This window comes from Seriola lalandi, unplaced genomic scaffold (assembly GCF_002814215.2).
Source record: "Seriola lalandi dorsalis isolate HSWRI2012SDOR001 ecotype SW California unplaced genomic scaffold, Sedor1 jcf7180002054446, whole genome shotgun sequence".
Lineage (NCBI taxonomy): Eukaryota > Metazoa > Chordata > Actinopteri > Carangiformes > Carangidae > Seriola > Seriola lalandi.
The window spans coordinates 55,907-73,640 of NW_019524999.1; the positions used below are offsets into that span (position 1 = coordinate 55,907).

General features: G+C 41.8%; 1 protein-coding gene across 4 annotated transcripts in view; it reads left to right on the top strand.

Annotated features, from left to right (window-relative positions):
• ttll7 (tubulin tyrosine ligase-like family, member 7) overlaps nt 1-17,734 on the top strand; it is a 68,063-nt gene that overhangs the window by 19,773 nt on the left and 30,556 nt on the right. For all 4 annotated transcript variants that reach the window (XM_023411041.2, XM_023411040.2, XM_023411042.2 and 1 more), the window contains exons 9-12: nt 2,323-2,481; nt 12,868-12,962; nt 14,875-15,022; nt 16,134-16,207. In XM_023411041.2, the coding sequence (XP_023266809.1) occupies nt 2,323-2,481; nt 12,868-12,962; nt 14,875-15,022; nt 16,134-16,207 (476 nt within the window). The remainder of the gene's footprint in view (nt 1-2,322; nt 2,482-12,867; nt 12,963-14,874; nt 15,023-16,133; nt 16,208-17,734) is intronic.

Consider the following 17,734-nt stretch of genomic DNA (forward strand, 5'->3'; position numbering starts at 1 on the left):
TAACATTTCTTCTTCTTTATTCTCGTCTTCTTTATTCTCTTGTCTAACCTCTCTGTGTGCTCCATTCTGTCGAAGCACTAAAGTTTCTTTTTTATCTATTCCACTTTCTTTTCTTCACTTCCGTTTCTTTCTCTCTCATCTATGTTTTCAGTTGCATACCAGAGTGTCACCCTCTGACTCAGCCAGACCGTCGTCCTCTTCTCTTGGTTTCTGTATGCTTTTCTTCAGAAGTTGCTCCACTTTGTTGTTAGCATTGTCCGTTCCCACTCACATACTGCGCTTTGTTTCAACTCTGTATTTATGCTCTCTGCTCACTCTCCTCTCTCCTTTTCTATTCATCTCTCCTCTTACATTTTATTCCTGTACAGGCCTAGCAGGCTGCCCTGACTCTTTCCACCAACAGTCACGGTCAGAGAGACGGTCAGAGAGTTTGTTTGCCAAAAGATTGTCTGTGGGGGTTAAGAATATCGGGTATATGTTTTGTTTTTTTTTTCATACGAAACACTGGCATCTCTTTCATATTGAGGCACTATTGATGTGCTGTATGGGGCAGAGTGTCCAAGGTTTGATCAGCGAAGCCGTAGCTTTTTATGTGGGTGTAATTTTGAGAGCAGTGTCTGACTACAAATGCTACTATTATTATATTTTATATATTATATTATATCTACTATTATATTTGCTAATAACCACACACAAACACATTCTGCACCAATTGTATTTTAGATCGTTGGGGTCTTGCCAAATTCCAAATTCTAATCCCATGCATAATTTCGACATGTTTTCTTTGAAGAAAAACAGAAGACATTCTGTATTTAATTAGTACAAAAAAATAGTTACACTTTGTGCGCTCAGATGGTAACATTTCAGTGACAATAATACTCCTTTTTAACACATAGGTCTGTTTATTTGTGGTGAACACTGTCAAATGATAACTGCTACCTTTTTCAGGACACTTGGAAAAATAAAAATTCCCAAGTTTCGGGGATGTCCGAAAAAAATTATTGTACATATGTTTTTCTTGACAGAATTATAAACAGAGAGGCATTATATGCAGTATTCTTTATATTTTCTATGTACTTTGTATTCTTGTTTGATTATACATATGTGTTTTTTCAGTGTTAAAATGCTGTTAATTGAACCAAAAAACCCACAGGAGAAGATCTCACTAATTACCAGGATATCCTGGTATCTCAAGTACACTTATATAGAAAGAGATGTGATTCTATCAAAACAGAAATAAAACAAATGAATTATTTATGTGCCCAAAATAGCTAAAATAATTCACAAATGTTTGCAGATGAGATAAAAAATAATTAAACTGGCTTATTTAAGCTCAAAGCTAACAAAACACAGGCACACATGCACACACATGCACAGTGCTAGGCCGTGGCCAATGCTGGGGGCTCAGGAAAAAGAGTGAGGTGATGGAAGAGGGACAAAGACACACACACACACCAGCCAGGGCAGGGACTTCAGGCATAAACGGCGGTAGTGGGAGCAGGTGTTTGTACTGGGCAGCCTGTGGGTCAGACGGGTGGATGGATAGATGGATGGAGGTGTGTAAGCGACAGACAGATAGAAAAGGGGGGATGCAGCTTATCAGGCCAGGGCCAGGCCACCGTAGCCCTCTCCTGTACCCAGCAGTAAGACTGGACTGGGCAAACTGTGGGCCAGCAGCACTGTGTGGGGCCTGACTGGTGAGGGGAAGCTTTGTCCAGTGTGTGTGTGTGTGTGTGTGTGTGTGTCAGGAGTGAGCATGTTTACCCCACTTACACAGTGGGAGTAGGTAGCCAGGTAGCAGCCAGCAAACATACGTGCAAACACACACATGCCCACAGATTGGGAGCTGCACAGATGGACCTCCACCAACACTGGTGAAAGAGTGTGTGGAGGTGAAATTCAAAAGGCTCTGTGTCTGTAACATTTTGTGTTTCTCCTCAGATTTTAAACTGACAGGGTGTCTTAAGACACAGGAGAATTAAGGATTAATTAATTACAATTAAGGATTGTTGCTCTACCTCTGTGGAGCACGTCTGTAGGTTACAGGTCTTGTGTTTGTCATGATTTCTTTATTCAGTTTAATCCTAAATCTAAAGGTGCAAGCATTTGTTTACAGTTGCAACCAGAAATTAAAGCATAACTCTTAATTGTACCATTAACAGTTTAAGAAGACCTTTAATCAGCCACTATAAAAAATGCAGCCTGTGGCTTTTTAAGATGAATGTAATGGACTAAATACAAAAGTGAAATTTTGTGTTCTCTGTTTGTCGGTTCAGCTTGCTGATTCTACCTCTCTTTATGCTGGTGTGTGTGTCCTGCCAGGAGCTGGTGGTAAAGACACTGATAGTGGCTGAACCCCATGTGCTGCACGCCTACCGCATGTGTCGCCCCGGTCAGCCACCAGGGAGCGACAGCGTCTGCTTTGAGGTCCTGGGCTTTGACATCATCCTGGACCGCAAACTCAAACCTTGGCTACTGGAGGTATAACTCTGCATGCATGTGTGTGTTTATGTGTGTGAAACGGCATAATTGTGTTTCTCATCCTTTTCGAGTAATTTCTACCTGTTGTTGCTGGCAAAAACTGCACTTTCAAATTTATTTTTTGAAATACAAAAATGAAGTGTAATTACCACATCATTTAAAGGCAGAGTTTTATTTATTAATTTGGGATTTTAAATACATTTTTATTAACTTTCAAATTTTATTTTTATGAAGTATATCAGTGTAAATTATAATAATATTTTCAAATTTAAAACACATTGAAAAATGACAGTAGAATTTTTATTTGAGGGTGTATGTGTTAATTTGTCAGTCAGAAAGAGGAGGGAGTCTGTGGAGTCTCACCTGTCTATGCCGCTACTAAAGTGACAGCGGCTCCTAAACTGAAATAATGTGGCATCAGCAGGAGAGAGGGAGACGTCGCCACACACTGACAGAAAGCATAAACACACACTGATTGTGCTTACACACTCTTGTCCCTGGTGCACAGAAACACACACAAACACCCATGTAGTCTCAAGTATGTATTTGTCCACCTCCGAACACAAGGAGAGACACATTCCCATGTTAAATGACAGCAACATACACAACCACATACATGCTCACAAAATTACATGCATGTGTGCACTCATACATGCCCACGCATACATACAGAAATCCAAGCATACACAACAGCATATAAGACAAGACAAATACCCCTCCTCCACATACAAAGGCACGCACACACACAGACGCAGGGTACGAAAATATAGGTCAGGACGGCAGGTTTACTAGCAAGACATCCGCCTCTCATTCTCTCTGTGTCAGTCTCTCAGGTGTCAGTCATTCAGGAGATGGATTCGAGTCCAGAATCCACTCCAGGATTTCGGTCTCACCGTTCTGATGTCAGCCAGTCAGTTAAAGTGTGACCTAAATCCTTTAACCCAAAGTGGCTGTGCGCCTCTACCCCCCCTTTCCCACAAATTGACTCAAGGATGGGAATGCCTCTGGGATAATTGTTTGTTTTTCCCCATCATGCCAGCCCAAAATAAATCTTGCGATTTCCAAAAGCCTCTGATTTGGAGAAAAAAAAAAGAGTGACATTTGATAGTCGATTGGTGTTTTCAGAAGAGTCATCATGGAATTAAGGTGATATAATTACCCTACCTGACTCTTTTTGTGTGGTTGAACAGTTGAACTTGCATGACAAAAGGATGTACAAGAGAGAGCAAAAGTGGTGTTCCTTTTGACTGCTGGTGCACTGTGACAGTATGTGTGCACTTTGTGTGTGTGTGTGTGTGTGTGTAAATGTGTATGAGACATGGCAAACAGCCGTGAATGCAGTTGTTCCACTCCAGTAGTAATGATCCCCCCTGTGCTACTAGCAGCTCTCTATAACTCTCATCAATTAACATCCAACGCACACACACACACACACAGCCGTGCTTCTCTTTCACGCAACATTTACAGCAACAATCATTTATTTCCAAAATTCAACTGATTAGTCAGGGGATAGTTGCAAGCATAGAGACCCCTTCTGAAATCCTCACTACGTACGCTGTCAAGCCTGAAAATAACTTTATTACCACTTTTTAGCGTGTCAAAGTTCATTCCTATTCAGCTGGGACGCAAGGCGCAGCCGGGCCCATCGGCTGGTTGCCACAAACTGTACCCTATGGCAAGCCCTCAGGTCCAAATTAAATTTTTCAGCAGATCACTTTGCAACATTTTGGGGGTAAATTGAATCTATTTCACCACATTTCACCATTTTTTATTTTTCATTTCTGTCACCCCCCTGAGTACCAAAACAGTAAAAATTGTGTCAGGAATTGAAACACAGTCTAGGTCTTACAGGTTTGTTTTGAATTTGTGGACTTCACCTCTCAGGTTTCCTTATTGGTGTCACTGTGAATTATGTGTGCCACGCCTCGTTGGGGCTTTACCCAGACTGCTGTTCCGACAACGTCTTCATCTCTTACTCTTTAAAACGTCAAAGTTGGTTGTTGGACATGCAAACTCGCAGCCAGGAAATGAAAGTTCAACCTGTGTAAACTCAAAGCCAGTCAGGTACCTGAAAGCTCGATGGTATCATATATAAGAAACTGTCAAATGACATTAGTCCTGCCCTTTGTTTTTGTATTTTTGTCTCTGTGTGTAGCAGGCTGGGGAGGAAAAAAGAACATGATTGCCTCTCACATCCTCCAATTACAACTCCAGAAAATAGCCACTGTTTTTTTTTTTTTTTTTTTTTTTTTTTGTGGACAAGGTATTCAAAATTGCGCAACTCCAAACTCCTGTGATTAGAGGACATGTTTGCCTCTGTCTTGCCATTGCAAGAAAACCTCTGGGGAAGATGCAATACACTGGCTCTTTGTAAGCAATAGAGCACAAGGAGAAATTATTGCAAAAATACTGATAACGGATACAAAAACTCAAGAGGAGCCCACAGAACAGCACTTGTCGCTGGGGTGAAAACAGAGAAGGCAAGAGTGATGCTTCTCAAACCAAGGCCAGGCATCAAACAGGCACATTCTGCTCAGAGTAAGTGTTGAAAACGGAGAAGAAAAGGTAGAAAGAGAGAGACAGGCTTTTGTGTGATCCTTATCTTAATTCGGCTGGGTTTTCAACACAAGTTTTACCTCCTATTGACATTCAAAACATCAGCACGACATTGGTGCAAACACACATACACATACACATGCACGCACACACTCACACACACTTGCTCAAATGGCGTAACCGGAGACGTTCACTTTCATTAAACCAGCCCAGACAGCATCTGTGTCTCGTATAGGAGAGGCGTTTCATTGAGCCGTGATCTTCACTCCACACAGACACACACTCAAGTGCACACACAGTCACACAGTACACCAGCACACGTTCACACACTCTGCTTAGACTGTGGTTTGTATTGTCAGTTCCAAGGCTTTTTCTTTGAGGGCTTCATTGAGTGTTTTCTTTATCTTTTGAAGGCAAAATAAAAGCAAAATAAAAATGCAAAGGAAAACATGGCTGCTACAGAAATGGACATATATTCAGTTTAGTTGAAGAACTGCCTCATGACAAAGATAGATTTATTCTAAATTCCTCTAACACGGGGTGCTGTCTTAAAATTGGGGTGCGTGGGTCCAAATCAGTGTGAGTCATTTACTCAATGGTAAAATATAGCAATGGTACAGCATTATCCCCCCCCCCCCCCCAGTTTATCCAGGGCCCATGTGGTGTAAGCCAGCATGACAAATTATGTCAAATGGAGTGAGGAAAATGGAAAAAAATATTACTAAATGTTTGGTGAGTGATGGTCAAGGACAACAGGAATATAATATACAGTACATATATACATTTCTACTTTAGATGCTCCATCCTTTCTATCTGAAACAGAACCCGACAAAGATCGTTCTCATGAGGTCCTGATGGGTGTCCTCGTAGCCCGACACAAAGATAGGTGGATTGAAGCCCAGTCTCATTATAGTCTCTGGCTCTCTTCTTTTTTTATTTTTTAATTTCGCTTTTTTTTTTTCAGTTGTTCCCCCACACGCAGCAGAAAACAAAGCTCCAGCTGGTCAACTCTAACTAAGAAGAAACAAGTGTTTGTAGTGAGCACGAATAATTAGAAACCTGCCTGGTCCGCGCAAAGCTCTCTCTAGTGCCGGGCTCCAGGCAGCTCAAAGGCTGGTCGGCCTGCTTGTTAGGACCACAGTCAGCGTGTGAGAATGCGCACGTGAGTGTGTGTGTGTGTGTGTGTGTGTGTGTGTGTGTGTGTGTGTGAATGAGTGTGAGTTAGTGTGTCTGAATCTGAATTTGATTTGTACTGTGTCATTGTGTGTGGCGTTTGGTACTCTATGTGTGTTTGCCCGCACTATTAACACACATGCACTATGAGAGCTACTGCATGCAACTGATGCTGTTTCTGGGTTTCGTGTGATTTTGTGGTCTTTGTCCCTCTGGGAATAGTCCGCTGTGGTGTTTGTGTGGTTGGCCATTCTGATCTGCCTACCATCAAACTCCAGCCCACAGCCCATCTTTTTATGCAGTCAGAGAGCCAGGGGGGAGCCTGCATAGAACACACAAACACAGCAATTCAGTGAGCAGTAGAAATAAAGAGAACTAGAGAAATAAAGAGACGGGGAAGAGACCTTGTTTGCCAACTTTCATGGTGTTTCACATGTCATTGTTGAGTATCAAGATTCCATCACACTGGAGCTTAGGCAACTTCATTACTGGTGGCTACAACTTAACTACCATCACCTCATCCATCTCTTTCCTTCTTTCTACCCCTCCTGCCCCCCTTCAGGACGGGTTGTGCAGAGTGATTGGCAGCTAATGAGGCGGGCATGGTTAGGTCAACCGTGGCACGGGTTTGGTTGTGTCTCAGTGTGTTTGTGTGTGTGTGAATGGGCATTCCGACAACAGACCAACAGGCTGCAGCTGGACCGCTCCCCCAAAGGCGATGATTCTCAAACCCTCCCCTTCCTCCTTTCGCCCCTTCCTGCAACTTTCCTCTCTTTCAGTCCCCAATTGTTTCAAGATGAGTTTGGTTTGACTGTCCATCCCTCAGAGCCAACATAATCCAGACTTCCTTTCTGTTTTGAGTGCAAGTGTGTGTGTGTGTGTGTGTGTGTGTGTGTGTGTTTGTGCATGTTTGTGTCGGGGGTGTGTTTGTGTGGAGTAATCTGCGCTGGCAAGAGCAAACAGACACCACAATACACACATAAACATAGGAACGAAAATGTGGATTTTTTTTTTTTACTCTCTCATATCCCTAACACAAACAAACATAATGCAAATGAATCACAAATTCTGAAAGTAATGTTAATTTCCTGTGTGGAATAAATAGTGGCTCACACTTATGTAACCTCTCAATTGATATTCTATTTGATCTGTGTAGAATGAGATGAAAATGTTATGTCCTTATAGTTCTTCATAAAAGTCTAAAGAGTAGCCATTTAAAGCATAGCTGATTTCCCAAGGAGTTTTGGAAGAAGGATTTAGAGGTTATCCTGCCTTTCAGATATTTCCTCAGGATATTTGAGTGTTTTCTAACCCCTACAACAGCCGACTCAAACATTATTGTGTATTCAGGGTGATTAAAGGGGAATTTACTTGCTACCTGTGCTCTCCAAATAATTTTCATCCTCTCATGATTGAGTTTTCTAGGGTGAAAAATGATAGAGGAGAATACATACAGTTTGATATACTCAATTATCTTTCAGAGTCTCTCTTGCCCCCTTCCACCTTTCATTCTCCTTTTGCCTTTGATTAATCTTTGGTACTTAGTGGGATTCATTCGTATTTAAATGTCCATGGATATCGTCCCCAGCTCTGAGGGGGGCGTCTTTCTCCTTGTGAACCCTAGGTGGCAGTGGTTACCTACAAGCTACTCTTTGGCTTATAAGAGGTTTATTAAAGAATAATTAGAATGATGTATGGGACTGTCTATCTCTATCCACATCCATTTTCCCCCAACATGACTATTTCATGGAATAAGTATCAAATTAGGAGCGCATGGGCCTCGTATGTGGGGCAGTTGAAAACACACCCCAACATTTAGTCATTTATCATCAGGGATGTATGGCAGTACCAGTGACTGTGTGTGTGTGTGTGTGTGTGTGTGTGTGTGTGTGTGTGCGTGTGTGTGTGTGCGTGTGTGTGTGCGTGTGTGTGCGTGTTTGTGTGCACCCATGTGATTGAGAGGGAAGATATATATTGCATGTTTATGATTGACATATGGAACTGTAGTGTATGGTTGAGGTTATAAGCGACTGACAAAGAAGATATATATGCTTGCATATTTATGACTTGTTGTTTGTAAGTACTAAAGTGGGAATTAGGTGTGTGTGCAGCTATAATACTACGCTATGCGGCTACAATGTACACCCCCACCTTTATTGTGCACCTTAAGGGCACCTTTTGCTTTTTGTGGCTGTGTGTGATTGTATCTCTGTATGTCTTCAAAAGAAAAAAAAGAAAAGAAAAAAAAAACAACACTCCGTGCACCATGCCGGCCAGTCAGTCAGGCGGGTCAGGTTGACTGGTGGCTGAGCTAAGCTTTGGCCCACTTACTCCCAGGACCTTTACCAGCAGCTCAGCATGCTCAGCTAGAGTTTCCCGGTGTCCAACTGGACCACTAAAAACGCCACAAAAAGAACAAAACAGTGATTGATAAGACGGCTGAAACAAGAGAACGACTTAACGGGGCGGCCAGCTGTCTGTCTTTCTGACGCACTGCTACTCATGCTCTACCTCTCTCTCCCTCTCTGCCTCCCTTTCTCATTTCACCATTGTGCGGCAACAAACACTCCATTCTGACAGCGGATGAACTGTGCCGATACCCTCGAGTGTGCGGGGCAGAATGGGGGGCTTGTCAAAGCAGTGGTTGTTTACACTCTGCCAGGAATAATAAGAGGGGGTCGTTTTTCTGAACCGATTAATCACGAGCAGCCGCTGCACTTGTTTGACGAGTATTCCAGACGCAGAATAGATGTCGATGGGGGGAAGCAATTTGTTGTGGAAAGAAAGCAGCTGACGGCCATAGACATAGGCCATAGACGCAAACTGTTTAATGCCCACTACTTTTTCAACAATGAGTGAGTCATGTAATCATTGTAAGGATATTTTTTACTGAGTTTATTCCTAATTGAAATGATAACAATGAATTGGAGAGTTGGAATTTGTGCAACTGTCGTACCATAATGTGGAGTGAGACTGAGTTTATTCTCAATATAGGTGTGCAGAATGGCCTGTGTTATTTTCTTTATGGCCATTACTTACTTACTAACTATCCCTGAGCAATATACTTAGTTCTCACCTGTTCTGGGGGGCAACACATTATGAGACACTGACCCTCAAGAGAATTTTCCAATTGGAAAATTAATAAACTTTATCAAATCAAGTAAGCCATGAAAAATTTGCTGCTTGAACTTCTGGCTCTCTGTTTGTACTTAAGGAGCTGCAGTAAAGCTCAGTAGACAGACTTGTGGTTCACAGACAATTCAAACCAAATGGATAGGCCCCCCCACCACCACAAGCTTTATTTCACAAGTGCCTCTGCAAACAATGGCAAGTGACTTTTGCGTCGCAGTCACACACGTCCAGGTGCAGAAAATAAAAGTGTTACATCTCCTGTATACAGAACGTTAATGGTTTACAGCTCACCCTCTGATCTTTGCATGTTTAATTGGATGATCAGATGAGGATAAACCTGTCCTGTGAGAAATTACAGACGGACATGTTCTTTTTCTACACGCTCAATCTGCTGTTTGACCGACTGATATTTGGGCTACATTAATGTGATGCTGATGCTGAACTGAATCAAAGCAAGAGTAAAAAGGAGTTTCTAATCTTTTCATCTGACGCTTTTATTGAATGCGTCTTGGAGCAACCGAGGGCTCCTTTAAGACCCTGCCAGAGTCACTTAAGGAAATCAGAGTGGGGGTTTGGGGAGCCTGCAGGGGTTCATTAGGACCAGACTGGTCCAACTTCCTTTGCCAGAGAGGAAAAGGAGAACACAGAAACACGGGGGAGAGAAATGAATAAGAGAGGTAATGACCAGAGAGTGAGGGCTAGCAAGCGGAGGGGGGGAATGAGTGACCAGACAGAAAACGGGGTGAAAGACAGCAAGAAACAGAGTGGGAAGAGAAACTAACCAGGAGAAGTGCGACAGGCAGAGAGTTGAAGGAGAGAGACGAAAGCTTGAGGGAGAGCAAAGAGAGACAGCGAGTGCTGCAATGCCAGTCTTCCCCCGTGACAGCTTGACACCACAAATCAAACTAAGAAATGAAGACAAGTAACGAGACAACCAACGCCAGGATCACTGCCAGTCTGGCTGTTACCTATAGGCTATGGCGCTCTAAAGCCATACTCTTTTCATTGTGGCTGTCATATTGGGGAGTGCTCTAAATGAAAACAGACCTTTTCCCTCCTTTACTTTTGTAGTGTTTTTTTTTTTTTTTCTTAGGTAAGGTACTGTAGGTCGAAGTGGAGCTCTGTCCTTCTCAGCACACAGAGGGATGTATTGTAGACTTCATTCTATTGAGTGAAAGAGTTGGACAGGGTCTCTGTTCCTTTTTTTCTTCTTCTCATGCAAGAAGACATTCATCACCTACCCCCGTCCCTCTGATAAATGGTTGCTGTGTAGAAAAACGCACATGTGGGTGCACGCACACACACTTAGAATGGCACGTCCGTACAAACCGACTTCGTGCTGGTGTGGATTTAGTGGCTTACATTTGGTATTTGTGGATCTATCTTTTGAACTATAGTCGAAATGACGGCCCAACAGGCTGACAGAAGGTTATACAGATACTTCAGGTTTACACGGATAGCGACTATTCGTGGTAGGTTTTCTTCAGCTTGTGTGCTTTTATTCACCTATGCCGTACCTCGTATAGGTACATGTATTTAATTTTGTTAAATTCACATGCTTTGCAGGTGTTTGGCATTTGGGTGTGTTGCTGAAGGACAATTTGGGAATAGCTTTTGACATCGGGAGTAGCTTTATGGAGTCACTTAAGCCAGATTTTCTTTTTTTACTGCTGGCTTATGATCCAAATAAACTGCTCTTTTTTGGGCTACCTGCCCCACTGCTGGCAACATAGTCAACGATGTGGCTCTCTCAGTTACAGTGAGCCTGGTTGTGATGTAAATATCATCATACAGCACTGTTCCCAAATCTGCCACACAGCAGTAAGCACCATTGTGTCAGGATTAGTAATGGCTACTTCAGAAGAAGGGGAGAGAAAGAGGGTTGGAGTTGCTGAGGGTTACCACCGCAACCCTTGAGATGCTTTGCACATCTCTGTAAAGGAGCTTTCGGGTTTTGTTGCTCATTTTCAGCCAAAAATCTTGATTCTTGGTTCCAAAATGGCCTGATGTTGCACACCAATCGGCTCTCTCATTGGCCTCTCTCAGCAGTCTTTACCCACAATCCTGATTGGCAGATAGAGCGTGGATCTATAATGCACTCTAAAGCCTTTGATTGGCTCAGTGTTGTTCCGTTACTGAAATCACAGTTTGTGATTGGCTGTCGTGCTGCTTTGATGTGTTCAACTGTATCCAACTGCTTTTTTCTAAAGGAAGATAGGAACAAGACGAATAATGTTTCTGTCACAAATACTCACTCTGACTGCAGATTAATGTTACTTGGAAGAATGAATTTCCAGCCTCACGTCCAGAACTATTACTGTAGCAGTGATTTTCATCCATAAAACAGATATTTTCTGGTATGTGGCTTTTGTCAGGGTTCATAAAGCAATTCATGTAGAAATTTCTGATTCAGTGATTCGGTGTACTCCTTTAAAGTCGGGATTCCCTTCCTGTGATGACAGAATTCACTGAGGATTCTCATATGTGCTTACTTATACTCATCCAACAATATGCCATTATTAAAGCTTTTACTATTCAAGCTATTACAAAAAAAATGGTATCAAAATTATGTGTTCCCACATAAAAAAGAAAAGTAGTTTGAGCATTTGAACTTAGGAGGTGACCTGACTTATCTCAACAATTAAGGTTTCGGTGGGAATCTGGTGCATTGTCATTTGAAGTCACTGCATAGGAAGACATCATTCCAGTCACAGTTGCCAGTTCATTCACTCTCACACTGCACTCTCCATTTGCTGGCCCTGTTGTCTCACACAATCTCTTTCTCACCTTGGGAGAGAGACAGAGGGAACCTGACAAAGAGTACAGGCGAAGAATTGATTTGTTGTGTCAGGTATAAAAACTAATATCTGAATACTACTTGAAATGGTTCTGTTAAGAAAGGTAAGCTGTTCTTGAATTTTTCCCTGGGTGATTTTGGCTTTTGTACCTCAAATCACTGGTTGCTTATTCTGTTCTTGCTCATTTGACTCTGTCTGAGCGCTCTTGATAGTACATGATGGCACTGAGCTGAGTGGTGGTAATTTGCCGATGCTCAAAAAGAGATTATTGCTCGTATGAATGGGTGTTGCATTGTCAGGTTGTGTTGGGCATACTTCTGTTACAGTCATGGACTGCTTGCTGTGGTTGGCTGGAAAGTCAGGGTCACATATCTGGTGACAGTTTAACCTGCACAGTCTGCATGCATTCATACACAGATACATAGACTCCTCTTCATGCACAAGCATACACACATCAGTGTCAGATTTATGCCCAGGCAAAGGGTAAGAATTCCAAAATGTCCTTCAAAATAAAATTAAAAAAACATATCCATCTTACTCCCATCGTTTCTCCCTCTTGCGGGAACAGATCACTTTTTTCCAAAGATGCCCTAAATCCACTCCTGTAATTGCATTGCATTTCTCTCTGCTGAACTGAGAAGAAAGAAAAAAAAATAAGATGAAGTAGAAACTGCCCCCCCCCCCGCAGAATATTCTTTGAATGTTTCTCTCCTCTCCTCTCTGGCAGATCAATCGAGCTCCGAGCTTTGGGACCGATCAGAAGATTGATTACGACGTGAAGAAAGGGGTGCTGCTCAATGCTCTAAAGCTCCTCAACATTAGGTACTGTTCTCTACAGCGGTCATTCACACACATGCACGTCCATGCAGATAGACACACAGAAATTGCATGAGTGCAGTCAACCCTTATGTGAAACTTTATTCTACAGGGCTCTGAATGTTTAAACATTTCAGTCAATTCTTTCAGATTTATTTATTTGGCAACCTTGAAAACTGGAATTACTTTGATGCACAGCACAATTCACTCTCTATCTTGTTTGGTTTCAGACTGATGACACAGTAGTATCATTAGTTTGAAGCTTACAGGAGGTTTGAGCTATGGACAAACAAAAAAAACTGCTGTCCTTGTAAATTTGTGTGTTGGTGTTGTTTTAGTGGATACAAAGGCAGATAATAGCCAAGGTACAAAGCTATGCCTTGATTGTGTGCTTTGTGCACCCTTCAATCAGACATGCTGTGTGTATATATATATATATATGTGTGTGTTTGAATTTCTTTTTACCTGTAAGTTATGCTATCTGTGGTTTGAGTCATTTGTTTACCCTGCTGTGTATATTTATATAAGCTTCCTGTGTTGCTGTTTTACTTTGCTGTACGGGCGTATTTGTTTGCCTGTTTGAGTTACACATACTTTCATTCTTGCTGTATAATGTATGTACGTGTGTGTGTGTGTGTGTGCTTGCTGGCATGCTTTTCTGTCCCCTGGCTACAGTGAGTCTGTCCACTGATTGATCATCATACACCAGACCTCTGGATCTCTGCTCTCTTTTTCTCTTTCTCTCTCTGTGCTTGTCCTCCTCTTACTGCTCTAAATATAGTCTCAACTCTACTAGTTACACACAAACACACACACACACACACACACACACACACACACACCCACACACACACACACACACACACACACAATGGATGAATTACACGCAGCACCATAGATCTAGTTTGGCCAAGTGTGGCGCAGCCATCCCACATAAAAACTCACTCCATCGTCCTGCCCAGCTTCAGTCGGCACAAACAAATCTCTTATCAAAATGATTTGTTTCGTGGCTGATGTTTGCTGTGTTCCCACAGATTAAAAGGGGATATTTGATTATTTCATGACAAATAAATCGTAGGAGGCCTTGAAAGGCGGCGGAGAGCTTTTTCCACTGGACAAACTGCTTATGTTCATGCTGGAGTGAATGAGGGCTTTGTTCTACCTCGCTCACTTTTTCCTTATATAGTAATGGCTTTGCTTCCCATAAGGGAGGGGTTGGTGGTGTGTAGAGGTAGGGACGGCTCACAACTCTGTTCGCCACACCAACTGTATCAACGGGGGATCAATTCAGACCCGGCTGGGCATGGACATTGATAAACCTCAGCCCCCAACAGCACTCAATATCCAATTTAAAGGGCCAGCGATTGACTAAAATGAATTGCCCTTTCTCCAGACCGCAATGGCCCACTTGTTCAGAATTAGCTGTCTGGTACTGTTCATCTTGGGGTTGTCGGTTTGTTTGTGTCTCAACTCCATCTTTATCTTTGTATTCTTGAATGCTTTGTGAGGGATTTCCTTTTTTTTTTTTTTTTTAACCACCACAATGATGTAATGATCAAACGGCAAATTCAGGTCAGTCCATCAGTTAGGTATGAGACCTACACGCTGTCAAATTTCATCATAGTTTACTGCTTTCCTGTGGATAATGTCTGTTCCTCACTGAGCAGTAATTAGTGTTACAATATTTGACTAAATCTACTTGCATGCAGAAAAAAAAGTGACAGAAAACAAAGGCATGAAGTATAATTAAAAAAAACAAAAAAAAAACAGGAAAGTTGTCAAATCTCCAGTGGGAAGATTCAGAAAATCTGATTTAATATTTTTGGTCTTAGGTGGTCTACTTTTAATGGAGTCTGAACCCTTTCCTTTTATTTTAACTGTGAATTATGTTGACTCTACTTACTTTATGTTGACCCAGGGCCAGCGATAAGAAACGCAACCTGGCCCAGCAAAAGGCAGAGGCTCAGAGACGGCTCTACGGACACGGCTCAACGAAGAAACTCTCAGCTGCTTCCTCCGACTGGGAGAAACAACGTCACACACTGGAGAGAAGGAGAGAAGAGCTGGTAATGCACAGAAAAATGAATAATAAAATGTAATTAAGCTATGAGTTTGATTTAAACCTTATTAGAAGCTTGGAAAAGATTTGCTGCTTCACATTTATACAGCTACACATATCTGGGATCTGCCAAATAAAACCATAATTCTCTCTGCTGGCTACTGACCAACTGCAGTGGAGCATCTGGGAGGCTAAGCACCTGTAAAAGGTGGTGCACCTTGACTGTGGTCTAGGGAGTTGAGAGTGATATTCTTTCATTTCTCCACCCAGATTTTCAAAACCAGAGGACTGAAACAATGATCATGAGTCATGAGATACCTTTTGAGCTTTTTAGACTACACAGAAATTAACACAAAAGGTGAACAGTGGCTTGATATTATAGTATCAGAGACATTTAGTAAACGCATCAATCAGTTAGTAAAAAAAAAAAAAAAAAAAATGTTCAAATTATTTCCACAGAACTGAAACAAAACAAGCTAAAACGAGAAGAAAAACCTGAGCGGAAACTTCAGTACTTATCACTCTATGTCAAAAGAGTCAGAGTTTTCTGAGACAAGCATACCATTTAATTATTTTCTCTTTGAAATGAAGGAGTCGGGGAAGCTTTTCTCATCTATATGGGGAAAAGTGGCAGCTACTAGTGCTTTACGCCTCCCACCCTCTTTGATTAGCCTTTTGATCAGCCACAGCAGTAATCAGTGGGAATAAGGAAAGATGGCGCAGAGGCACTATTTTAAAAAGGGCACTACCTCATCTCTGAGTGCTGTTATGGCTGAAGTGCGAGACCTGGTTCAGGTCTATTGAAGGCACATATCATTCAATTCTCAAAGATACTGCAGTGCCAGTAGTGGAGTTATGCCCTCCTTTCTGCCTTATGCCAAATTGGCCAACTGAGCGGCACAATTATACCTTTGTAACATATTAATAAAACAGTAGATGGAAAAAATTATAAGTCACTGATGGGTTAGACTGCTTTTTACATCTCTTTCTCCCTCATTGCCTCCTTGTTTTTAAGACTTTAAGACTCTTTCTCTCACTCTGTTTCTAATATAAGATAAGGTAGGAGTGGCAATGACTTTCACCTGAAATATTTTCCTATGGTTTTCTCTTATTTCTAGAAAGAGCGACTGGCACAGGTCCGCAAGCAGATCTCCAGGGAGGAGCATGAAAAGCAACATCTGGGGAACTACAGGTAAGGAAGTGCTTTCCCTCTAGAAATTCTACTCACTATACTTGTGCCAGCTTTTCTTACATTTATAGGGTCATCTGCAGAGTGCCAGGCTCTCGGGAGAATAAATGAGAATAATAATATTGCTGCAGACAACAAACAGAGACCATCCAATGTTTTGGGGACAGAAGAATTAAGACACTCAATATGCATAACCTTTTCAGCATTTCAGAAATTCAAATGAGCAAGTATGCTTTGTTTGACATCTGCAAGCCATCCTCCATCTCCTTTTTCCCTCAACACCTCTGTTCTTTTCTCCTCTAACTCTAAATTTTGGAAGACATCAAGTGTGTCAATTTTTAATAGTTACCTCACAGATGGAGCAGATCTACCTTACAGCATGAGTCAGCAACACCAAGTTCTGATTTTCCGCTTGTCCCTTGTAAATTGTTAATGTTCCTTCAGTCCCTCAGTTTCTCCATTTCTCTTCCTGCCTCTGTCTCTCTATCCACCATATAAACACATGCACATCTCCAGGTCTGGATTTTACTTTCTGTCAATCTCTTGCGGATACACAAGCATATACACACAAAAACACACAGACAGACCTTGTTGCTTTCTCCCCAAGTCTAAGTGACTTCTTGACTCATCACTTGACTGAATGGGTAGTCAGAATACTAATCCCAGGCTGCATGAAGTGCTGTCACCTCCTTCCTCTTTTCCGACAGGCAGCCAGACAGTCAATCAGACAGGCTGAGGTCTGTCTGGAGCACCCCTAATAAAGACCTCTTAGCATTCAAATGGTGTCCCGGCGCAGCACTGGAGTCTGATTAACACACTGCTTCTCATTAGATGAGTTCGGGTAATGAACTTACTTACATTCGGCTATTAGATGAACCTTGCATCAGGTACAGACAAGCCAGGACTCTGTGGCATCAGAAGGAAACCCAGCTAGTTTGATGCCATTGGTGCTGCTCATTTAACATTATTGAAGCCGTTTGAATCAAAAGTATTGAGAGACACTTTTGACCAAAACAAAGAAAGTTTTAAACAGATGTGAATGGAGTATGAATATTAATTTTGCCTCTAGATCAGTTGGAAACATATGGGTGAAAATAATATATAATTAATACATATTGCAGGGTTACCCTCAAATAAAATGTCCTTATGTTCTGAGATGGACCATGCCAAGAAGAGGGAGCAATTAACACCCACTATTAAAGTGTTGACCTTATGCTTTTCAGTCAAGTGATTTATGTTGCTTTTTGAGGATTGAGAGGTTCTGGCTCTTTTCATAGATTATCATTTCAATTCAGTTCATCCAGCAGTTATGAAGAGACTTTTTCCACATGTTTTGTATGTCAAGATGAAGAAAATAATGTCAACCACCTAACTTAAAAATAGTAAAAAAAAAAAAAAAAAAAAAAAAGTATGGTAGTTACAAAATCAGGATGGTGCCAAGGGAAGGAGCTAAAGTTCAAACCAGGTCTCTCAACATTCAGTAGCTGCTTGATTTGAACTGCAGTAACTAAAGTGATTCATAGAATTGGG